This window comes from Epinephelus moara, chromosome 9 (assembly GCF_006386435.1).
Source record: "Epinephelus moara isolate mb chromosome 9, YSFRI_EMoa_1.0, whole genome shotgun sequence".
NCBI lineage: Eukaryota > Metazoa > Chordata > Actinopteri > Perciformes > Serranidae > Epinephelus > Epinephelus moara.
The window spans coordinates 23017-49394 of record NC_065514.1 but is presented as its reverse complement, the minus strand read 5'-3'; the positions used below and the strand labels follow the sequence as shown (position 1 = coordinate 49394).

Here is a 26378-nt window from a genome sequence, read left to right as displayed (position 1 = left end):
TTAAACCAGTATGAATATTACTTGTTTAAAAATTAGGCTTCAGATAATATATCAATTAGGAGTCATTCATTTGATCTAGCTCTGAGAGACAGAGCATCAGAGTGTGTTACAGCACTCGAGTATAATGGCATCCAGCATACTAGACTCACAAGTCAGTCTTTAGACGCTTTGCTTAACTAAAGACTGATGACTTTCTCCCTGATTTTGTGTTTAGATGGGCGGATACAATTTCAGAGTTTAAAAAAACTCCCTACGTTACAGAACCAATAGTAAATCCACAGGGCGGTCCTTCAGTGGCTCGCTGAACTCTTGTGCTCGTAAACATAGTCCAACTGCGTTACAAGTTTTAAACAAAGTCAATGTAAGTCCTTCATTTCCACAATCTTGTGGACTGAGCACACGTTTGATAAAACGGAGTTAAATCTCTCGGCATCCATTTTCAAGCTCTCTGTGTGTTTGTTTCCTTGCGGACGAGAAAAGGGGGAGCGCACATTTCCGGGAGGGCGTGTCCTTTTAAAAAATGCAAGAGGCGTTGCTTTGTTGCCGGCCGTTTTCTCCGTTGTGTTAAACACACTTTAGAAAGGAGTGTCCCCAGACTATCAGAAGTCGGAGATCTCTGATTGTCTGGTGGCAAGACTACTGGCATACCGACATAACACCATTTTATCCTGTTAAAACAATACTCACAACTTGGATTAATATTTATAAAATACCCTTTTGATGCTTTTGATGTGAGGACTAAAGGAAAATGAATAACTTACAGGGTAATCGTAGAATGGACACATACAGTAATTTGAGGTAGCCAACAACCTGCTTTTATACATCCAAAGAACTTCTATAAGACAGATGAACAACTTGGTGACCAGACCAGGCCTCTAATTGAGTCAGGCCTTTATTTGTCAGAATGTGTAGCCACACCGGGCTAGTAAAAGAGACTGGGCTTTTAATTAAAGTTTTCCAAAATTATCTGTCAGAATGACCCTTAAAAGAATTAAAACAGACGGGTTATTTTTGGTTGACCAATCGTTTTATTACAATATTTGAAACTTGAAACCATTTGTAATGGAAGTTTGTGTAAAAAGTATCCCTTTGGAGAAAAAAAACCCAAACCTAAAATAAAGTTGAGATTTGTTGTCCAATTGCATTTTTTCCCCAATATCGCAGATAAGCAATATGTACATGGTACGATAATCGTCAATTTTAATATCACGGTATACTGTTGCAGCCCTAGTCAGGGTTATAGTCATTAGCATGACCAATAATCAGAATGAATAGAGACTTAGTGGAGGACACAATGAAGTCAGAGTTTCTTGAACACAAAGATAAACTAAACTAAACTAAATAAATCATATTATACATACACATCGTTACACTAAATCAAACTATAGATAAATATGCACAAGGCATTTGATCTGGTCCTCTTGTAAATGCTGCCGTGAGAACATGAACCAACTCTAGGGAATTATACAACTTTGTGAATAGTTCCTGATTGAGACCAAAGGAGACGACTCTAGGTCTGAAAGCAGCCTGAAACTCATCAGCTCAGTGCAGGTCTCTGGAAGAATTAATTGAGTTTGACAGATTGCTGCAGGAAGCCATTATTAACATGATGACATCATCTCTTCATCTCCTGAAATGTATCAATAACTTCTCAGATTAAGAATTTTTTTTCTTTTAAGATATTTTTGGGGCATTTTTAGCCTTTAATTGACAGGACAGACAAGTGTGAAAGGGGGAGAGAGAGGGGATGATATGCAGCAAAGGGCCACAGGCTGGACTTGAACCCGGGCTGCTGCGGCAACAGCCTTGCACATGGGGCGCCTGCTCTATCCACTAAGCCACTGACACCCCACAGATTAAGAACGCCTGCTCTATCCACTAAGCCACTGACACCCCACAGATTAAGAAATTTGACAGTGTTTCCAGAGCAGCAGCCATGTTTATTCCTTTTGAACATCAGCGTCAAACACCAGTAGCAGCACAGCAAGAGTGCCCATCCAGTCAGGAGTCAGAAGGTGTGACAGAACAGTCCTGTTACTGTTCATTGACTCTGGGTATAATCAACACACCACAGTGCTCATTCACACCACACACTGTACACTCGTCCTCACCTCTCCTCTGTAAATAATTGCAGTAATTTATTCCCCTTCGACTATTCTATCTACTATCCTGTCTTGTACAAAGGTTTATGTACGACTAAATATCTTGGTTGTGTCTCTGAAACTTGCAGATACCCGTCCGTCTGTCTGAAGCCTCCCTCCCACCCTCTCTTTACTTTCTCTCTGTAAATCTCAACTTTTTAGTGATTCTGGTTGGGAGTCTATCTCTAATTCTGTTATCTACTGGCCCAGTCTGGCCCGGGGATGGATGCCATCTGTAATCCATTTATCAGAGCCAGCCGCTGGGCCTTTTTCCAAATGACAGCTGGCCCTTAGCAATCTCATTATAAAAAGCACCAGGATATAATATGGAAATATGGGGGGAGGGGGCTCCCGAGGTCTGAAAAATGGACTGAGGAACAAACAGTGGACAAAATATCAGAGTTGCTGTTTTTCTGAAATCTATTTACTTTTTAATCACACTTGTGCGAACGTGTGCTCCAAAAAACATGACTGGTTACACCAAGGACACATCACAAGTCTTATTTTTACTCCTACCCCTGATTTTTCGAGTGCCACTTTGCCCTCAGATCAATGTCACCACGGGTAGTGGTTGAAATCGTCCCCTATTAAATGGGACAACCTGTCAAGACCCTGACACGTCATCAGTAGTCGTTGATGGGGTTTACGTAAACAGATGCAACTACGGCGGTAATGCTGTCATCACAATGACATTTGCCATATATGTGATGGAGATAGAAAATATAGACACTCATGGTTGATTTACAACTTAAATTTCACATTATGAAACGATCAAAGAAGTCGTCAAAAAAAATACAAGCTTCACTACCAGGCAACTAGCAGTGCTCTGTAGGCTAACGTTAGCAACCCATGTTCCTACCCTGCCAGTCCGCACTGATATTAGAGGAGCGGTAACAAGTGCAGCAACTTCACTGCTGGACTTTAGTTAAATGTCAGGTGTCATATGGAATCAACGAGGAGGAAATGCGACATGGAAATATGTCAAAATGCGGGACTGTTATGCGCAGATCAGCAGTAACAATGTAACGTTAGCTAGCTAGTTAGCTGTACTAGTGACTTCTTGCAATGTTTGTTACATAGAAAGGACTACAATACATTAAAATGATATTTAACTAAGATAAAACAATGTTTATCGGAATTTTTAAATCTGGATTATCAAAGATAATAGATTTTTGGGGGGGTTTCTTTTGTTGCGTGTGCGGCCATCTTGACGCTGATTTCTAATAACGCTCAGTTTGGAGTGTGCCTCTGAAAAACCTCCTTTTGGAGGGCCCTGACACACCAAGCCAACAGTCTGCCTTTGGTCAATGTCAGGCCATCAATGAGAGTCTGTCACCCAAGTTTTTGCCAGTGAAAATGTTACAGTGGTTACTTTCTTTTTTATATCTCTTACTTACATAGTCTCCCTTTTAAACTTGGTGCCGACTACATTTTGAAATGTTTAATTCAATTTTATTCATAAAGCCCAATATCACAAATCATAGTTTGCCTCAGAGGGCTTTACAGCATACGGCATCCCTCTGTCCTTAGGACCCTCACAGTGGAAAAGGAAACACTCCCCAGAAAGAAGGTCTTTGAAGGGAAAAGAAAAATGGTAGAGCCCTTAGTGAGAGCAACTGAGGAGGGATCCCTCCTCCAGGACGGACAGACGTGCAAAAGATGTCGTGTTCGAGGTTCAACAGGACGGACAGACGTGCAAAAGATGTCGTGTTCGAGGTTCAAGCGGACGGTATTTTGTGGTGGCAAGTCATTACATCACGCTGGTCAAGGGGCTAAAATTAGTGTGTTCACGTAGGTGTTGTATTGGTATCACTGCCAATCGGACCTGATCGGAGCTGAAGCTGACAAATATAGAGATGCACCGATCCAGCTTTTTCAGTTTGGATACCGATCCCCATGCTGTGGCTTTGAGCATCAGCCAATACCTGATACCAATCCAATACCATGGTTGACCTAAAAAGCTATATACCTTTACATGGAGAACAGGAAAGACTAGAGGCACCAGGCATTGATGACTACACAGATCTTTCCTAAGATAAAATGAAACAAGGTGAAACAGATTAATGCAATGATGAACTATTTATGTTTAACAAAAATAAACAATTTTGCAGCAGCAGTTGGAATAGTGTGAAATACCTCCACACAGCAGATTCTCTCCTTCGCTCCATCACGTATGACGTAGCTCGCGTCACAATAGATTTAACGGGAAAGGATCGCCTCAGGTATAGGTTGCATTTGCCAATACCCGATCCATCTATCTTGATGATATCGGGGCCGATATTCGATCCAGATATCAGATCGGAGCATCCCTAGACAAATACCCTGTTCGAAGTTAGTTACATTTGAACTTAACCACAAAACAAACTCAACTTAATTATATATTTTTTCATTAGAGTGCAATATTTTCCTGTATCGCCTGTTTTCAGGAGCAACTTACCAGCTGCGTCTTTAAACATCTGTACGTATCACCTTTTATTTGGAGTCGTCATCCTTTCACTGATCACTCTGCTCACTGAGGATCATGTGACGTTAACAAATCCAACACACGTGAAGATCAACAGGAAGTAGACACAGCAGTGTTCAATGCTCATCTTTTCATCACGCCCAGTGTGCTCGCTAACCCCTCAACTCCTCACACACACTGTGTGTGTGAGTGTGTGTGTGTGTGAGTGTGTGTGTGGTGAGCAAGTGCTTGTTCCCCTGCAATTCAAATCCATAACAATGCTGTGCTCGCTCATCCAGAGCCAGAGAAAATAAGAAAGAGAAATCCAAGGGTGAAGCTGTCTGTGTGTGTGTGTGTGTGTGTGTGTGTGTGTTAGGTTGTTTCATGCACACACAGATTTATGTAGTCCTTATTGGGCCTTTGATCCAACGGGTGTAAGGAGCTCTCATCTCCCACTGTGATACTCATACACACACACTTATTGGTCACACACACACACACGCACACACACACATACACACACAGAGTCGTGTATCCCTCTCAGGGCTGCAGCAGCTCCCCACTGTGCAGACCCTGTCACACGCGCACACACACAAAAGAGGGTTATTTTGGGGTCGTCTTGGTGAACACAATGGACAGACACGCCCACACACACACACACACACACACACACACACACACACTCACACAACAAAAAGGTTTCCAGTTGCACGTGTCCAAAAGCCTTCCAGAGGTCTGTGAACATGACCGCCTGTACGTAAGTGTGTGTGTGTGTGTGTGTGTGTGTGTTTGCACTGTGACTAAAGGCTTTCAGCGGGACGTGTGCCTGCGTGTGTGTGTGTGTGAGTAATGGTTAATACCGGGACAATAGAAGTGTGCCTGTTCACTTGTTATCGGCTCACTGGAGACTCACAGGCCTGCTGTTTTTTTTAACCACCTTTCACCATGAAAAGGAGGAAAAAAAGAAATGAGAGCGGGGGTCCCTCACACACTCTCTATTCAGCTACAGCAGCTCAAAGTGTCAGAGGGAGGAAACAAACCAACCTGCAGCATCTTTAAACACAGACATACTCTTTAACACCAACAACAGAAAAATAAATATATATAGACTTTAGAAAAATCTCCACAAACCAAAAACAGACGCTGCAATATAAAAACAAAACATAAATGTGTGCAAAATAAATGCATGAATTGTTCAGGAGTATGACAGAAAATAAATAGATAAATAGCACATCCAAACAAAACAATCAGACTCTGCCCTCCAGAGACAAGCGGGTCTTCATAGCGAGGTGTGAAAGGGTTTCCAAAGTCTCCAAAATTTGTCTGATTTATGATCCAGATCATGAGTCAGGTTCTCCAGCGAGAAAGCAACATTCTTATCTAAATTTATTGAGTCACTAAAGCCAATAAAGTGCATTGAAAGCAGCATTTGCAGGTTTCCTTTCAGCTCCTGCAGCTTTGCATTTAAATGAAGTTTCCTTGTCATGTGACGGACATTAGATGGAGCTGTTGGCAGGTTTTTATTTTTGACAGTCATCATGTTTGATTTGTGCAGGAGGCAGATTTGCAGATTTGTTGTTTGACACAGTGTGAATTGCTTGGTGTTATTTCTTCGGTTGAAATATGAAGCTGGATCTTATTTAACCATGTTATACAGTGAACTGTAGTGTGTTTTATTTGAGTCACTTCACTTCTGCAAAAGTGTGGGGCATTTCTAAAAATTACATTGTTTGATGTGTTGTCTTTAATTGAAGTCAAATGTATTAACATGTTAGACATTTATTTTAATTCTTTAATGTTATATTAAGACGTTAAAATGACACAAAAGTTTATTGTTTTCTCAAATTCATAAAGAAAGTGTGATAAGGGTGTAACTGCTGGAGTTAAGGGGACTTTTTTTGGAGATAAAAAGGCCACACAATATATAGAATCCCTCTTATGAACGGTCTTTTATCGCAGCGTACTACACTGTATTAGGGTTGCAAGAATTAATCGATGAGTTGTCAACTACTTGATTCAAAAAAATCTCTGGTTCCAGCTTCTTAAATGTGAATGTTTTCAGGGTTCTTTTCTCCTTTATGACAGTAAACTGAGTAAATGTGGGGCTCTGGATTTAAAAAAAGACAAAATAAGTATGGAACTAACACCAGGGTGAACAGGGCGCTAAATCAATGAACTACTGTCAGACCCTTCGTTGATTTCTCTCTGTCCCTCCACAGGGTGTCTGTCCAACCTTCCACCCAACGCCAAGAAGATCTCCAACTCATACGAGGAGCGCCGTAAACAAGCCACCGCTATCGTGCTGCTGGGGGTCATCGGGGCTGAGTTCGGCGCTGAGATTGAACCTCCGAAGGGTTTAGCACGGGCTCGAGCCGGCGGACAGGCGCCTGAGGGCTTCGGACTGACAAGCGGAGGGTCATCCAACTATTCACTGGCCAGACACACATGTAAGTACAGTGATGATACACTCTATGCTGTATTTACAATCTGAGTATCAACAGAGGTATTTTGCATCCTGAGGTAGGCATGTAGGGAACCTCCCAGCATGCACCACGACAACATATTATCCTCTCTGCCTGAGGATGTCTGCCTCTTCCTCTGTCATCCTCTTGGTCTCCTCAACATTCAGGCTGTAGTCACCACTGTAGCTCAGGTCCAGGAATATTGCCTTGCATGTAAGGTCCTGGGGCCAGCTGCACAAAACACCTTAAGTTAAGATTTTACAAGAGTCGCCTGCTCTCAGAAAGTAGACGAGAGCAGGAGGCTGTGACAAAAAGCTGTGGTGAAGTCGGACAGATTCCCTACGGTTTCCAGCAGCCTTCAGTCCGTACAGGAAACATTTCCCATCATGCTCCGAGTCTTGCAGTCGATGGAGAGCAACCGCAGCGCCTGGCTCTAAAAACAGTGGCCACCCCGCTCTCAGAGATTATCGCTGTCCACTTTTGTAAGACGTCAGAGCAAGTCTGGATAAAGTCGGAACACAAAACTAACCGACATGCATTGTGCAGTGATCGGCGGTGAGACTTCTTCTTAAAGTTTCTTTAAAATGTTCACTTAAGTATTTAAGGTTTCTCCTCGTCTTGGTCTTACACTTAAGGAATCCCGAGACCGTTGCACAAAAGACCTTAGCAACTAAAGCAAGGATACAAAAACTTAAGGTACCTCTGTCTCCATCTTAACTGCAACACAATCAAGTTTATGACGATAAATGAATTAAAAAACTAACACACCTTGAGAAGAGTGTTCTGTGAGCAGGAGAACCTGATGGATACGCTTTTGACTTGACTGAATTAATTTTCATTGCAATTTCTTCCGACAATTAGTTGTTTTCTGGTATTGGGGGATCAAATTTACTTTGTAGTTTGTGCTTTCTACAGAAGTATAATCTTCTCCTCCTCTGACCAGTATGGTTTTCTTGTCTTCTGTTCTGCCATTTTTCACTATCTAACTATAATCCAACTTTGAGAGACGATAACAGGCGTCACGAGCCTGAGTCCAACAAACAAAGAATCTCCATGGAAACCTCTACTGCTGTAAGATCTCTTTCAAAGCAGTAAATGAGTTAACACTTTTCTTTAACTAAGGAAAACTTTTAAGGGATTCTGTGCAACTGTGTAAGTCCCTCAGCTAAGAAGAAGTGTCATACTTAAGGAGAAAACTGCTGCGGCTGTCAGAACAGTAACTTTAAGATTATTATAGTAGCATCCCTCATCCGACTAAGTGTTGACACCACACTTCGTATTTTACAAATTAGTATTTTGTTATTAGATGAACGTGGACGCTAATACGTAAAAATAAACTAAATGGGTTTAATTTCTATTTCTAAAAAAGCAAAATGATGGTGGGGGCGTCAGGCAAGTATGGGCATGTGATCGGTATATGCTTGAACACCATGTAACACCAATAACGCCGACTACCGTGGCGAGATACTCACAGATACTGAGGTGTTCAGTGGTTCCTGTTTTGGTCCAGAATCCTGGCGTTTCCAAACTCAGGAAGACACAACTGACAAAGTAGAAACTTCAGTGTTGGATTAGAGGTGAGCGGAGAGATGGGATTGATTTTCACCCACGAAGCTTGACACCTTAAGGAGCTTGGCGCTGACTTCCACACACACTCACACACACACACAGTGGGGTCTAGCTTGTGCCATGCTGTGCCTGCAGCGTTGGACCTTGGTGGGCATCAAACCTGCACTAAGCAGAGCTGCTCTTCCATCCTGCTGCTCCTGAGCTGTGATTGGCTGCCTCTGGGGCCATCCGCCCAGCGACAGAGCCTGGGCTCCCACTGATAGACTGTGGAGCGTGATGTCGGCCCTGGACACAGCGGTCAGCTCACCTGTGTGGACTCACCGGACACACACACATACACACACACACAGAAAAAACCCCAAGCTCATGTCGCCAGATGAAAACAACTCAAGGTTTAATTGATCCCCTCGAGCAGAGCTTAACCCTTTTAAAACCTTTCACTGACCCCTCTGGCTGCGTCTCATTTGCAAATTATGATCCCATCTAATTGCTACTCAGAAGAAACCAAACTTCTCAAAATCATCAGTTTTTAATGTTATCTCAACATTAAAGGTTCAGTAGGTACCTCTTATATACACTTTCTGTCAAATTTGCTGCAGGGTGTCTGCAGGTCCTTAAAGAGTCATTAAATAGTCTTAAATTTGAATTTGTGAGGTCTTAACTGCTATAGACATTTAATCTTATTTCATTTACCCATACTTGAATTTCTTTTTGTGAAAATGAGCGAAGCCTTTCTATGTAAAAGTCCATATTTCAAAAATTATAATACTGTTGTTTTACTTTATACTTTCACTTGGCAAAACGTAGATGAACTTAACTCACTCTAATAACCATATACCTATATAACACTTACCTCTGCACAAGACCACATCTACAGTATACTACTTGCCTGCAATGCCTGCCTGCAATGTTTGAATAAGTACAACATGATTTGTCCAAAAATCTGCCCCAAATTTGATTAAAGGGTGACATGGAAGGGTTTTAAAAAGCATTAAATTTACCCGTCTGATACCTTTAGACACCTTGTCACAATATCCTGACAGTAGTACATGGGACAGATCATTGCAAGAATTAATTGCATCTAAACAAAATGAACGAATCAGAGCCAGGAGGAATCTCTAAGGCAGCGTCAGTCACTGCTTGTGCACACGCTGCGCTGCCAACAACAGCGTACACAGCCAAGACGAGTAAACCGAAGAAAACCAACGACCGTCTAGCCCTTTGGCCTCACCAGGTGGCTACTTCCTGTATTAATCTTCATTCATACCTCTTTTCCACCAAAATTTACGTGTGTGCGGGGTTTTGTTTAAACACAGGACAACCTGCTAAAAATAGGCGATAGACTGATTTCCCATTGCCAGTAGACTAGAGCGGTGTATATGACTCTGCAGCAGATGACCACGCCCTTCTGTTTTCACAGACAGGCCCGAAAACTGGTTAGTAAGTCGTAGAAAGCAGCATGGAGGCCAATGAAAATTTAACAATGGCATTTGAGCACTACTTGGACGGAAACAGAAGGTATTTTGTGGTGGCGTGTCATTGCATCTTGCCGGTAAAGGAGCTAAAATTAGCATGTTCACCCAGGTGTTGTATTTCCATCAACGCCGAACAGAGCCGAAGCAGATAAGTACCTACGACTACTTCAGAGTCACTTAACCTGGGTGTAAATGCCAGTTGTAACCTTTCCCATTACATACAACTAGTCTCGCTCACCAGACCTTTCTCAAGAAAAGAAAGGTCTGGCTGGGCCGACTCTCACTTTAAGATTGGAGAAAAAAACGCCCGGCTGCTTGTATTTCTTTCAACCAATCACAATCATTCTGGGTGGTGCCACAGCAACGGTGCGCTTGCAAAAATATTGCCGGGGGGAAACAGGTTTTGGTGTAACACGCCCACAAAAATATCGCCTACAGGACGCGAACCATGGCAGAAAAATGGCTACATCCCCGCAAGATCAAACATTGCAAAAGTTAGTAAAGGACGTGTTGAAAACTGCTACACAACTGGAGGTGGTAGGGCGGGACTTCAGCGGGTGGCTCGTTCCGCCCAATGAGAGGCTGATCTATGCAGCGAACTTCCGCCCACTCAGACTACATACAAAAGACGGTTGTTAGCGGGAGTTAGTTGGTTGTTTGTCATTGCTCTGTAAATATTTTTCTAATAAATATTCAATATAGCAACTTCTGATCCACCTGCATCAATTTCAGGCTTAAAATGACAACTTCTGTCGAGGTCACACCAATTTCTGGTTGAAACCACACCCACTTTTGGATTTAAGCCCGCCCATTCTGAGTATGATACTGATACAGATAATTTAGTTGGTTGAGCAGATACAGATAACTGTTCTCATTATCCCTAGTCAATACCACTTGGACTGCAAAGGAAACCAGAACGCTTCTGATTTCAGAATCTTGTCTGTCGCCTACAGAGTCTACATTCATATGCAGATAGTGTTTTATAGAGATTACTCTAACCTAAACATTGAAACACAGGTCATATTTGGCCATGATGCTGTCATTTGTCTTAGAGGACAATGTCTGCTAACTGAGCTGAGGAAGCTGCTCCTTCAAACCCTCACCCTGACCCTACAGAGCGACTGAACCCTGTAAAACATGTTATTACTTAATAAAAAGCTCGAGCAGACAATTACAAGTGACTGTAAAAATCATGTGGAGAACATTTTTTTATTCTTTCTCATGTTTGATGCTGCCTCTCCTTCCTCCATTTTATCCTTCTCTTACTTTCACTCAGTTCTTTTTCCAGCTCTCGTTCAGTCAGTTGTTTTTCTCCCTCCTTCCACTCTCCGTCTCCCCCCTTCTCCGCTCTCTGTTATGAAATTGAAAGATGGATCGGTGTTGTTGGCATACAGCGCCGTGTGTGTGATGAATGAGAGCTGTCCACCCAGAGAGAGGGCGGGTACAGTAGTCTATACAGCCGAGTATAGATTGATGTTTTCATATGGCGAGGGGGGAAATGTAGGGAAGATGGAGGGGGAGATTGGGCCTAAGGAAGGACGGAGGGAAGGAAGGAAGGACAGATGATGACAGAGGGAAGGGAGGATGTGATTGGACAGGATAAAGGAGACAAACTATACATCTGTGTACCATCACTGGACAATAATGCTCACGGTAAATGTCAAAATACCTCCAGTCCCCTCTGAGGCCTGTTCACTGTGGCATTTTAAAACATTCATGAGGGCAGATTGGAAATTGAGGTTTATTTCGTATCATGGAAAATTGAACAGGGACAAGCAGCTGATGGAAACTACAAATCTCTCTGCTGTGGATCAGACCCAACCAATCTCTCAATTCTTTTTTTTAGTTCACAGTATGAAGACAATATAAATGCATTTAATTAAGCTGTAAAAATCATGACTACTTTACCAGCCATGCTTTTGTCTGTATGTGAGACGAACTTTAAAGGGTTTAAAAAGTGTCCTCTATTCATCTCTTTATGTGTAGATTGTTAATTTTTAAGTGGAAAGAAGAGCTGCACAATTAATCCAATATTAATTACAATCACGATTTAGGCTTCCCACAATTAAATGAACATCATCGACTGCAATATTGAGGTTAAAAATATGTGCTCAGCTCACAGAAGACTGCTGCATATTAAAATCAAGCACCTTCTAAACTAACAACCAGCCTACACTTGTGGAGTGCTGTCATGCCGCTACATGCGCACCTTACAGCAGCAGCCAGTGAAAAGCTCTTCTGAATGTAGCGCCTGCAGACGGGCGAAGCCAAAATCATCCGTCATCACCTGAAGTATTTTGGTTTTAGGAGAGAACAAAAAACATGCAAAGACGTGTTTGTACCACAAAGCAACTTGTTCAACCACTTGAAAGTAGTAGTAGTTGAAGTATGATGAATGCACAAAGACAGAGATTAATAGCGTCGGCAGTGTTACCATACCTTTACCATTAATCCCCGTCCTTTGTCTAGCTTCAAGTCAAGACATCCATGGCAGCAGCACCGCAGCACGTCACAGGAAAGTTTCTGTGACCGATGTTAAAAAAAACAAAAAAACAGCAGTAGATATGTATCCATAGCTAAAGAAGTGCTGTGTTTATTTACATGTAAAACTGCAATAAAAATATTATCTCTAAAGACTAATATCTAAATAATCTAATGAGCTAAATAATCCTTATCCCAATATTGATTAAAATAATTGTGATTATGATTTTGGCCATAATCTTGCCGCCCCTCGTGGAAACACAGAAGAATATTGCAAAAAAAAAAACTGACTGTAACCTTCCTCACATATTTCTACATAGTATTTACAAGAAATTTATCAATTTGGTGATGTTGGGCAGAAAATATATTTGTACTTTAAAGCAGCTGTGCGGAACTTTACGTTTTCGTTGATTATAGCGCCCCCTTTGGTTGAAACGGTAGGACACCCACAGCCTGGTGTCGTAAAATCTCGACTGCAACTGGCAATAACTGCATGCATTTGTTTTGGGGGAGCGAGAGGAAAATCATAAATGTTCTGGTGTAGCTCTGAATTTCTTATAAACTGAGGACAACTGCCTGCTGTATGTTTGTGTTCATGGTCACAGTCACAGATAATTTTGTGGCGTTTGTTGTAACGTTACTAGACAAAAGCGGTTCACATCAGCTAACGTTACATTTACCTTCCATGTCGTCATATATTGAAGTGAAACAACGTCTAACATGTTGCGGTATATTCTCTAAATAAAAACAAAAATTACATACCTGTCGATTAGGAAAAGGGCCAACTCGGGATCAGTTTTAAAACCTTTCAAATCTCTCAGCTCTCTCCACTTGGTGAATGCCCAACCGAGGTTTACACGCGTTTGGGCTCGAGCCCTATCACTGTCCCGTTTAGCCTTCTTCTGTTCTTTTTCTTTTAGATGGTGCTCCTTCTTTATCCGCCATGACATCGAAAGTACAACCAAGTCCTTATAGATACATCTGGTAAAACTGTTATGTGTTCAGCAATGCCCGTTGCGTACCGCTTACTCGAAGAACACTCTCTGTAAACACGGCTCTTCTTCTTCTCTCAATTTATTGGCGGATTGCAAACAAATTCCAGGTGCATACCACCACCTACTGTACAAGAGTGTGCAACATCGTGTCATTTAGCCTGTTTCTTAAATCCCACTCGTAAACACGGCTCCTTCTTCTTCTGTGGTTTAATGGCTGCGGGCCGCTGTGGGCGTACAGGCTTACTTCTGCCTCCGGGTGCCGTATTCTGGTTTGCTGACTTCCGCTGTGTCCGACCCGACTGAGGCTACGCTAAATAGCCATATAGAGAAAGGCTTTTTTGTCGCTGTTGGGTTCAAATAAATATGCGGATCTTCAAGGGGGGGTGATACGAACTAGGGACAGTTTTATACATGGTAAAAAGTTCTGCACAGCTGCTTTAAATATCAAAGCAAGTTTTTGTCCGTAGTGATCAGCCAACACATTCTCACTCCCAACTCGTTAAATACTGATATCAGACTATGACACTCCAAGTACCCATCGTCAGTTTTGGACACTCACGTACAGTGTGTCAATTTACACATTCATTGTGTGTTTTCAAAAATAAACTTCAGTTTTTACAACAACTGTACAGTTTCTGCTTGTTAAATGCACGCAGTCTCTTTTCAGAATAAACATAGGATGTTGGTAAACAACTTTACTTCGTGAGGCTTAGAGAACAAAAGAACATGGTTTGGTTTGAAAGAAGCATGTGTGTTACTAACGTAGTGTAACCTCACGTCACATTCGTCACATGGCAAATGTCATTTAACATGCATCCATTGTTCACAGTGTAGCATTATCAGGGAAACAATAGGGTGTGTCAGTTTACTGCGTCCTTTCATCCTGAAAGCATCCAGAGGAAAATCTCTGTTCATTCCAAACACGTTTTGTGCTTTTGCAGTTGTCCCTGGGAGGACCGAACGCCGGTTGCTTCTCGCCGATGAGATCACAGAGCCCACTCACCACACAGTCATTGTATTCTTATGTACTTGCTCATTAATTCAAGTTTATGGCCGTTGGTCTCAAGCCCGGCTCTACAGCCTTCGCAAAATTGATGGGACACAACAGAAAAACATCATCAGTGAATGTCATCTTATTTACCGATAAGCTGTTGGCGGTCAGCAAGGCGAATATTGGCCGATACTGATGTTCAGCCGATAAATCAGCGTAAACCTGAAAATAACTCGATGTTGACTTTGGTTTCGACATGTGACAAATACACTGATCTCCTGGATAAAAGTCCTGTGTTTGTTTTACCTGTCCACCTCCCCTCCCTCCCGCCTAAGGCAGATTTTGCGCTCTTAATACAACGTCCCCTGACTCCCTCCTTTCCTCCTGTCAAACTTAATACGGCCACTAGAGGTCGTTGCTTTTCACCAAATGTAAATATGGGTCGTAATTGCTGCTCGTAAAAACAACCTATGTGGTCGTATTTTGGAGGACAGCCTCTTTTTGTGATGTACACAGCAGTTGTTGTCCGAACATATTTTTACCTCTAAGATCTCCTCTGCTTCCCACCGAAACCTGGCTCTCATTGTTTCTCTTTTTGTATTGTTTTTTTAATTCTCTCCCTGCAGCGAGTCCGATCCGGCTCTCATCCACTAACCAAGTCCCCAACATTGATTTACCTTCACCTTTCATTTAAGCTCAAACAGAGGAAGAGAGAGAGAGAAGGAGGGGGGGAGGGCAGATGGAGGAAAGGAAGTAGAAAGCCTGTTAGTGGATGACTCGGCCTGGTAAACTTTAGACATCACCGATCTATCACTATTTCACACTCTCTACTTTCCCTCCTTCCTTTTTTCCTCCTTGCTTCCTCCCTCTTCCTCCTCCCTCCTCCTCCTCCTGCTCTAATCACCCTCTCCGTGTTAATGTGACATGTTTACTGCTCTAACTAACAGCTCATTATGGCCGACTGATGCTTTGTCAATAGCTATCGGTTCATTTGGGTCCGGGCCTGCCTTTAAACAAAGATGTCCATCGTGAGAAATGGACCCGAGTCCGGACCTCTCCACTTCCTGCTCCCTGGCTGGAGGGGAGGGGTTGTAAATTTGAATCTCGATCCGGCCAATTACAGCGCTGATTGTTAACGGCCATCTTTAATAGTCCAGGACAAAAAAATTAATAGAGGTTTCTAAGTGCAAATGTGGCTGTCAGATTAAACCTCCATCAGGTTCATTACACACACACACACGGAGCTGCCCACCCACAGCCACTGTCACTGCTCACTGTTGAACTCTGACCTCATAACCTCTGAGGCCCGCTCTACGTTGGGTTCAGCGTGTGAGGAGCACGTACACACGTATCAACAATGTCAGTGGTTTGAATTTGACTGGTGACCTTTAACCCCGTGACACCCCCATTCATACTGCCCCCCATCCCATCCTCCCACACAGTCACCCACACACTTTATTTATTGATTATTAGTTTATTTCAAACTAATCTGATGTTGATTTCCTATCAGGAGGACCGCAACGTTTGCAAATAGTGTTAATTGTTTTTTATACAACACAGACTGTAAGAACAGTATCAGCTTGTAGCGTGTTAACACTCATTTAGGCCTCATTATTTTTTTGGTTTTGTGTTTCAAAAATGATCCAAGATTTGTTTTTATTTTTAAAGAGGTGTGTGTCTAAGGTGCTCTCAGCCCTAGAGTGGTCTCCTCTGGTCTGAATCAGGGACTCATGTTGTTCCAAAGTTGTATAATTGCCTAGAGTTGGTTCGTGTTCTCACGGCAGCATTTACAAGAGGACCAGATCAAATGCCTTGTGTGAGAAAGCTGCTCTTGATTGGTCAGAATTTCCATGTGGGAAAAATCCAGGAAGTAAAGCAAACGTTGAAGAAGAGTACACTTGCAAGATAAATGTGACACTTTCTAATGTCACAATGGAGGGACAACTACGCAGGTTGATTTTAGCGCTGCTCATCGTGGACTATATTGCTGTCATTGTTCATTTTAGTCAAACCATACAGTTTGAAAACGAGGCGCGGCTCCAACTAGAAAACAATGTTTTGATGCATTGGATGTGCTGAATGTGCATATTAAGGCAGTACAGGAGGAGGTGCACATTAATAATCCTCCAGGACTGTAACATGCTCATGTTTAACCCAAACAATGTGTCATGTGACTGCAGTTGCTTCACATCCAGGTCGGAACACCTTCTCACCACAAACCAACCGCACCAGAGTTCCTTTGGAACCAGACTGAGACCACCTCTTCAAGAAGGTCTCAGTCCGGTTGCTTTGGTGCACACCTGAGTGTGATTGCTGTGTTCACACCTGCCCAAACGAACCGCACTGAGGGGGCAAACGAACTTGAGTTCAGTTCAACCAAACTAGTCTTAGTCTTGAGACGAAAATGCTTATTAGTTTTAGTCATATTTTAGACTGGCTCATTCCCACATATGGAGCATTACATTAATCCAAACGAGAGGAAATTTGGGCATTCATGATTATCTGCAGGTCGTTAAATGAGTTTGGCTGTATTTCTAAGTTGGAAAAAGCAACCTCGCACAACAGTGTAAATTTGTTTGTGCAGTTTTAAAGCTGCATCAAAGATGACACCGAGATTTCTGATCTGGGTGTGAAAGTGTTTGAACTCTTTGTGAAATCAACAGGAAATGTTGACTGTGAGAAAATGAGAAGCAGCTTTCACAGCTGCACACAAGGTTTTGAGAGTAACAATTTATTATTTGTGGATTTTTGCCGAAGCAGCTCAGGAAAAAAAATCTGTCTGTGGTTTTGAGGATTTGTAATAATCACAAACTGGAGGTCAAAGTTCATTCAGCTCTGCATCACTGTGGATATTTATAGTCTGCTGTTTGTATGCATATTGATTAACAAAAACATGATTGATTTGAGCTCTTTCTGGTGTTTGCTCATGTTGTTCACAAGCTGAGGGTCAAAGTTCACTGATTCAGTCACAACACGCCAACAACACACCTGTTTTACATGTTTGACTCTTCGTGTCTTCACCAACAGTATACCTGCTAACACTGTTAGCGCTGACGTCCATCTCTTACAGTCACCCATAACAACATACCACAACGATGCTAACACAGTTAGCGCTCTATCTTGCTGCTGCCGGTATATATTGCAACAGTCGTACCGTGCCATGCTAACAGGGTTAGCCTCTAGCTACATCTCTCATAGCCCTGTCCATAGACTGAGGGAAGTATAAACCAATAAGGAAGAGGGGTTTTGCCATTAAAGGCGGGCTGATGATTAAATGCCAGGAGATCCAGATGATGAGATTAGCTGTGTGTGTCTGGAGACTAGAGGACCTTTAGAGCCACCACAGGATTATAAATACTGATAGTAAATGATCTGTTTTATATTATATGTTTCTTCATATTATGGCTGTTTAGCATTTACATTTACAAGTGAAAATACAATGAAGTGTATTGATCCCTGAGTGGACTCTGACAGCAGAAGAAGACGAGCCTCCCTCATGTTGATATAGAGAAAGACTTAATACCACGACCATACAATGCTCGACAGACACATCCAGAATATTCCACACGTGTCACTGACTGTAAATGAATATATAAATGGACAGTTAATATACGATAACTGTATTTTTCTGTTACTGTTTCCATCCTGCCTCTCTGTCTGGATCTTCCCCCGACTTTATGTTTTTGAAGCACTTTGGGAAGAATCTGCTAAAAGCTCTGGACCTCAGGCTCCAGTGGGTGAGACAGGCAGAGACAGACAGACAGACACCCGGGGGGGAGGAGGGTGTGTGTATGTGTGTGAGTGTGTATGTGTGTGTTGGAGGGGGGTGTTATTGAGGGATGGGGGATATTTTCAGGAGCCTTAATGGTCAGTCTGTCCCCACTGAGACTGGCTCAAATGTCAGGTCAGCTATGAAGTGACCTCCATCCTGCGAGCTGTCTTTATCCTCTCAGTGTGTGTGTGTGTGTGTGTGTGTGTGTGTGTGCGTGCACCAAAGTTGGATCTATTTTATCGGAATCTCATTGGAAACATTAGGATTTCTTATTTTTTGTCTCTCAGAAGTTAGAATTTCTTAATGGTTATTACATGTTGCTGCAGTGGGCGGAGCTTTGACTCTGCAGTGACACTGAAGTTGAGTAGATACAATCATGTGTCTCTAACCATCATCTGTTTAAATGCTCCAAAGTGCTGTACATGTTGGTACAAATGGTACATTTACATTGATGTTAGTGTCGAATGTGCACTGTCCACTAAAATTAACCATGCAGATTTAAAGGAATACTTCACCCCAAATGACCATTTGTGTATCAGTTACTGGCCCTGTCCACATTTAACAACAGTAAAGCTGTATCAAAACATAGAAGACATAACTTTTGGGTGTGAGCTGTTTGCATCTCTGCGTGGACTGAGAATTCTGGTACCACTGTACTCTTTTCTTTTTTCTAGTGGCACCCAACTGTACTACTTGTAGCCCAACAACATTTCTCCTGTAGGGAGGACGGTGATGAAGACTGTGTATGCTGTTGATTATTATTTTTTATTTTTATTTTTTTAATTATTATTTTATTTTCCCCCTCCTTTTTTATGTTTTATTTATTTATTTCATTTTATTACTATTATTATTACTATTATCATTTATTTATTTGTTTTTTCTTTAATTGTCTTATTTTTTTTTCTTGTGGGGGGGTGGGTGGGGATATTTATGTTTGTTTTTATATACACTTTTTCTGGTATCGAATATTTCTTTTCCATTTATGGCTAAATAATGTGTATATATACTCATATAGTCGACTCCTGATTTTTTTTGGAGAAAGAGATATATGTTCTTTTCTTTTTTATATATATATATATATCTGTCTTTCTTGTTCGCCTCGTCTGTGTCTCAAGAAAATGTTGTCAAAACAAATTGAGAAATTTTTGTTTGAAATATGACAAAACTATCAATAAAAAGAGTTGGGGAAAAAAAAAAAGTTTACAAACTGTCACACAACTCATGCAGTATTATCCAAGTCTCATTTATCCAGTCGTATGCTCAGTACATCCCAAACAGACGTCCCTTTTCGATGCTAACTGAAAGTGGAACTTATGTGTGCTCTCTTCAAAGCCAGACTCCTTTAAGGCCCTGTTTAGACGACAACGGTTTCTCTAAAAAACGGAAAAGTCTGTCCTTTGCGTTTTAAAAAACTTCTGTGTTTATATGACGGCGTTATTGAAACGATCCCCGTTCACGCGGAGCCGCAAAATCTACTGGAAACGCTGTAGTATGCACGCCAGGCCAATGGGTGGCAGTGTAAATTTGCAAAGCAATACCACGGCATGACGCCATGCACCTGCGCTGAAGCGCCTTCCTCTACAACGCGGTGATTACAAACCAAAACAAAGAAGACACAATGGTGAAAGCATGCACAGATAACTTTGTCTGGATGGACGACGAGGTGGAGTTGCTACAGTAACAGATCTACACTTCACTTCAAATCAACAGGGTGAGCAGCACAAACAGAGCTCGGCATTGTTGTTGTGACGGTCGACTTTCTCGCACATGCCTAGTGACTGGAACCGTAACGCGCATGTGCGAAAAGTCTCCGTTTTCAGAGGAACTGCATATTGCAAGTTTACATGATAACAGAGATGGTGCTGTTTCCAAAAAATTTCACTCTGGAACCTGTTTTCAAAACGTGTTTTCAGGCGCCCAAAACACCGCTGTCGTGTAAACGATCGGCCAAAACGCAACTAAAGTTTACCGTTTTCAGTTGAAGTCGTTGTCGTATAAACAGGGCCTAACAAAAGCAGTAATTTTACCTCACTGAACACAGGAGCTGCTGGTCTACTGCTGCCTTGATCAGTTAGTTAGTTTGTGTTATTGTGTGACTTAAAGGGTTAGTTCGGATTCGAAAAAGTCACACTATAAAAACAAACTCAGTGATCGAGGCAGCAGTAGACCAGCAACTCCCATATTCAGTGAGGTAAATTACTGTTTTTGTCAATGGAGTCTGGCTTTGAAGAGAGCATAGATAAGATTTAATTTTAGTTCAGTTTCCTTGTCTGTTTGGAAAGTCCCGAACATTCAACTACATAAATGACACTTGGACTATTACTCAATTTAAAGGAGTTTCTACCCCCTTAAAACTCCTTAAACTGTGTCTTAATATATTAAAATCTATTAATTAATGGGTGCATTGATGGATTCAGTTTTATAGTAAATGGTACCACCTTTATAAATCCTACTGATACTAAACTTGATTATCTTTTTAAAGATTTAAAGTTTTAAAGGGTTCATTTGGATTCAGCAAAGTCACACAATAACACAAAAACTAATCAAGGCAGCAGTAGACCAGCAGCTCCTGTGTTCAGTGAGGTAAAATTACTGTTTTTGTCAATGGAGTCTGGCTTTGAACAGAGCAGAGATAAGTTTCACTTTCCGTTCCCCATCAGAAAGAGCTGTCTGTTTGGGAAGTACTGAGCATATGACTGGATAAATGAGACATGGATTATACTAGTATAGTTTTGCTGTTTCTAAACGTGGACCCCTATGACTTCAATTCATCAAAGTTTTTCTCCAACACCTTTTTCACATCTTGATTCTCATTTTGTCTTTACATTATTCGCTGCTGCAACAAAAGGAGAGAACGAAAATGTGAAATAAGAGCTGATTAAGTCACATAAAATGTAGGATTGTTACAGGTTCGACCTTCCACGTAGTAACATTGAGCTCCTGTCATTTTCAGATGAACTCCCCCTCCTCTTTAACTCTGCTCTACTTTACTCTGATTCTACTGTTTCTACCGTTCGCAGGTAAGGCGCTGACCTTCCTGCTGCTGCAGCCCCCCAGCCCCAAGCTGCCTCCCCACAGCACCATCCGCCGCACCGCCATCGATCTGATTGGCCGAGGCTTCACCGTGTGGGAGCCGTATATGGACGTGTCAGCGGTGCTCATGGGACTGCTGGAGCTCTGCGCCGATGCTGAGAAGCAGCTGGCCAAGTGAGTCCACAGCCACGCACACACAAACTCAAATGTTGCAGTCACTGATAACTTACACACTTTATTTCAAATTCTAAAAAAGGCAAATTAACACCTAAGCATGTGAAGAAAACTGTGAGAAGATCTGAGAAAAGCCACACGTCCTGGAGGACCTGCTCTGTGTTGAAATACAGTCATCAAATGCCAGTGAAACAGCAGTTATACCAAATGTAGATGTAGAAAGGTCAGGGGTGAGAAAATGACTTGGACTGGCTTCGACAAGACTTAAAGCTTGTCTTAGACTTTTCTCATATAATTTGGGGCATGTCTTGAACTTGCTTTAAGGTATTATTATGCACTTTCTTTACGTTGAAATGACAGCTTCAACATCACTTAGATTGTACACTCAGCATGTTTACATGACAGTAGAAAAAAATTATTATGTTAGTCATAATAAAACTGGACTTTTAAAATACATGTAAGCATGTTAATCCGACTGAAACTGTGCTAAATCAAGTTTCTAAAAGTCTCAATCAGACCCGAACTGGTCAAGACGCTCTGCGAATGCTCCACAGTTTCCGTCCCGAGCTTTGACCTGGAAGTTTGAATAGCATTTGGCTGTAGAGACAAATCCTAGTGGAGTAAACAATTTTGTGCCATGAAGGTGTGAGAGGGGTTTTTAAACCAATTGATTAAGTCAGTTTTAATTTAGGCAGTAATTATTTAGAAAGACAGACAGTGGTGTACCACTCTAAACTGTAGGGGCGCCAAATTGCCAAAATAACAATTCTTGCATAACATTGCTTTAATAAGACTTGGTAAATGTTAAAATCGTCCTTTTAATGGTCAGCACGCAGAGACCTAAAAGACTCTGAGTTTCTCTGGTAAGCTTCCAAATGGCTCTTGATACATGCACACACAGTAAAAACAATGTTACATACAGAAAGATTTAAATAGACACTGCACATGAAGACGCTGTGGCTCAGAGCAGACCTGCGTCCTCAGTTTCTGTTCTGATTGAGTCATTGTTTGTGTTGGTCTGTTTGAAGGCTCAGTCTTCCCTCTCAGATTCCAGAGTACAGACAACAGCCTGCTTATAGATACAAACATAAGAGCACACACACACAGAAACACTCAGGCATTATAGAGCCGGCACACTGAGTTATGGAAGCCAGGCTGTAATCTGATTGCAGGACATTATGATGATGTAACGATGTCTGCGTTGCTCTGACATGTGAGTCCTCTGTCTGTGTGCGTTTGTCTGTGTTCATGTGGTATCACTGTGTTTCTCCGGAAAACTAGTGGTCGGATTGTGAAGGAGTTTCCTGAGCGAACCCTTTAGCTCACCTTACCTCAACTGGGATGTAAGTTTATATGCTGACAGAGAGTCCAGGGCACTACTGGAGCTGGCATTCGGTGGCACAGACCGGCGTCGACACGACTGTAATCGTAGCTCAGTGCAGAGGCGACCTTTGTGGATGTGACGCCTTTGAGTGACCCTTCGTCACAGCGATCTTTCCTCCTCAGATTGTTGCATTGGAGGCCTGAAGAGCTAAAGTTACCCAGTGTTTAACATGACAAGTCAGGAAAACATAACAAGATTTCCCTCTTCAAATTTATCCTGGCATCTTCTGATTGGTTCTGGTCGTAGACGTCTGAGTGAAGGTTTATTTATCCGATCACATGACTTCCATCCGTCGCTGTTACCGTGACTCTGAGATGACCCAGTCAGAAGTTGGTGTCAAACCACTGATGTTGACAGCAGCAGAGTCCATTTTGGCTCGTAGACTATGAACATCACAACCAGCAGAGAGGAGGTCAAAGGTCACGGCTGCCTTGACACAGTCACAGTGAGGCTGTGGTTGAGTTAATGCAGCGTTTTGTATGAGCGAAGGTCAGAGGTCACAGAATGAAGGTGGTCCAGTGGCATCTTTTCATGTATGAAGGTACAAAGGAGCGTGTGTGTGTGTGTGTGTGTGTGTGTCTCTTCCTCCCTGCTGAAATCTAACTGGCCAACATGAGTTGATCCTATTAAGGCTGAAACTCGAGCTGGGTCAGTCTGGTTAAATGAGTATAGATATGTCTGCTGCCACTGTGTGTGTGTGTGTGTGTGTGTGTGTGTGTGTGTGTGTGTGTGTGTGTGAGAAAGAGAAAACAACACAATCAAATTCTAGTAGAATAGAAAGTGAAGATAATTTGAACAGTCAGTAAAGATTCTCACAAAATAATTAACATAAGGAAAAGTCTGGAAGTTGTGAATCACAGTCAGTATAAAGTTCGGTTAAAAACTTTAAGTGGTTTATGTTTTTATTTATTTAGTTATTCTTGGGCCATTCATCACCCTTGACAGACCCTCTGTATTTCCACCTGAAATACGAGGGATGCACAGCTTTTATATGACCTTCTTTTGCATCTGTTTTATGTTGCTGTGAAAACATCAACAAAATTTTCCTTCAAACAACTGTATTTATTCAAATTTCTCACCACACATTTCAACACTAGAGCTGCCCCCCTGACTAAGAATTTTCCCAGTCGACCAACAGTCCTCATCAGGGTCCATCAGTTAATGACGCTGTGGACTAATGGGCATGTAGCTACTTCCATGTTTCAGATGATACGTCATGTTTGTAGTCGACCAATGAAGATGAGTTTACATATCACCTTGGGTTCGTCCTTCACCTTCTCAAAATGATCCCACACTTTGGATTTCCTGCCCGACATGTTATTAACTAGCCTGTGGAATAACCGCAGGTACCAGCCCTGGAAATTAACCTGACGAGGACACTTCCTGTGTCTGTCCTTTCACATTAAAGTCACACATGGTCCAGTCATATAGGTTTGGATTTATTTCGACAAGGTGCAGCTCCTAATAGAGTTTCACATTTGTTTGTTTATTTTCCTGCGACGAATGACCTTTCTGTTCGGCTGTTAGGGGGCTGTCCTATTGAACACATTGTGGTAACATCATAATTAACCTTAACCATAATTAACAGCTGCTAACAGCTACCAGCTAACGTTAAGTAGCTCTCCTCCTGCTGATGTCAACACAGATTTGTTGTAAAAAGATGTAGCGTTATCAGGGAAACAATAGGACGCATCACCTAATGTGATAGTGAGTTTCCTGCGTCCCAAACATATTTCCTGTCGTCCCTTGGATGCTGTTAGTCTCTGTTTGTTTAGGAATAATGCTGAGTAATGGTTGAATTAAATCATTGATTGATAAAGTGGACGAAGGACATCAGCGCAGTAACCTACAACACGGAGAGATAAAATACACACACAAGCGCAGAGTCTGTTCTAGGATTTGTTCGCTGGTGAGTTTCTACTGTAGAAAGAGGGACAGTGTGAAGAGTTGAATGCATGACACACACACACTTACACACACACAGCAGGTGAATTTCCATGCAGCTGACTTGCAGTGAGGCTCTTTGTCCCTGATACACACAACCAGTCGTGTGTGTGTGTGTGTGTATGTGTGATAATCCCTTTTCAATGGGCAGAGATTTGAAAAAGCTCCTGATGTTGAAGACTCACACATTTTATACTTTTAGACACACAAGCTGTAAATAAAATAAAATGTGTGTGTGTATCTAATGACCCTCTCATACATCCATACCTTGTTATGAGAATGTGATGACAGTTACATGTTGGTCTACTCGTCACTACGTCAAATTAGGCTATTGTGGGGTCATAAAATCGTGCTTTGACAGACAGTCATGACAGACTACATGATGGTCCATGACCAACCATCGCTGGTCGTCTTTCAAGACATGTGTGGTGTCATCAAGTCGTGTCTCAGGAGGTAGAGCAGTTCATTCACCAATTGGAAGATCAGTAGTCTGATCCCCGCCTCCTCCAGTCCGCATGTCGAAGCATCCTTGAGCAAGATACTGAAGCCCAAACTGCTCCTGATGGCTGTAACATCTGTGTGTGAGTGTGTTAAAAAGTGAGTAGCAGGTGGCACCTTGAATAGTAGCCTCGGTCATCAGTGTGTGAATGTGTGTGTGTGAATGGGTGAATGTGACACATAGGGAGCGATCACACCGAGATGAAACACTAAAAATGCAACGGCAGTAAAACCATTGTTTTCCTGTGATACGGCGCGTCTGATCGGCTTTTTAGACGCTTCTTTTTAGACGCGCGTAGACGCTGAAAAGTTAAAATATTTTCAACTTTTTGAGCGTCAGACGCCAGTAGCTAGCGCGCATTGAATAAGCGCTTCCAGCGTTTCAAGCTTCTTTGAAGCGTCCGCGTCTCTAACATCTCATTTCTGTGTGATCGCCCCTATAGTGTAAAAAGTGCTTTGAGTTGTCGGATGACTAGAAAGGCGCTATGCAAGCTCAGGTCCATTTACCATTATTGTAGTAATGTAAAAAGTGCCACCAGAGGGGAGGAGCGTCCCAGACATAGCGTCGGTTGTCATCTACTATGACACATTACATTAGATAAAACGATGGATTATCGTGTACGACACTTGTTAACGTTCACGACAGAGTGTGGATACCAGGTCGGGCTGGATTCAGATAACAAATCAAGATTATAGATCTGGTTCGGCCCACTTGACATGCTGCTGTGCTGTGCTATGGCCTAGTCAAGTCCGACGGAGGCTCTGGTGAAGTTTTAGAGTCCTCACATCCCTTGCGGAGATCGGCGGGGGGAGCGGCTAGCACACCTAATGGCTGACGGCGTCCCAGACTAACGTCCAAGAACACAAAATTGAAACCACAAAATATCTCCAACATGCTCATCCGTAGTGATCCAAGTGTCCTGAAGCCCCGACATAAAAAGTTGTTTGGAAAAACGTCATATGAACTCTGTTTTTAGCCTCACTGTAGCCTGTAGCTCTGACTGCTTCTCTGTGCT

At 42.2% G+C, this 26378-nt stretch overlaps 1 protein-coding gene across 2 annotated transcripts in view; it reads left to right on the top strand.

Annotated features, from left to right (window-relative positions):
* LOC126395574 (WD repeat-containing protein 7) overlaps positions 1 to 26378 on the top strand; it is a 142566-nt gene that overhangs the window by 93406 nt on the left and 22782 nt on the right. For both annotated transcript variants that reach the window (XM_050053147.1, XM_050053146.1), the window contains 2 exons: positions 6804 to 7031; positions 21350 to 21536. In XM_050053147.1, the coding sequence (XP_049909104.1) occupies positions 6804 to 7031; positions 21350 to 21536 (415 nt within the window). The remainder of the gene's footprint in view (positions 1 to 6803; positions 7032 to 21349; positions 21537 to 26378) is intronic.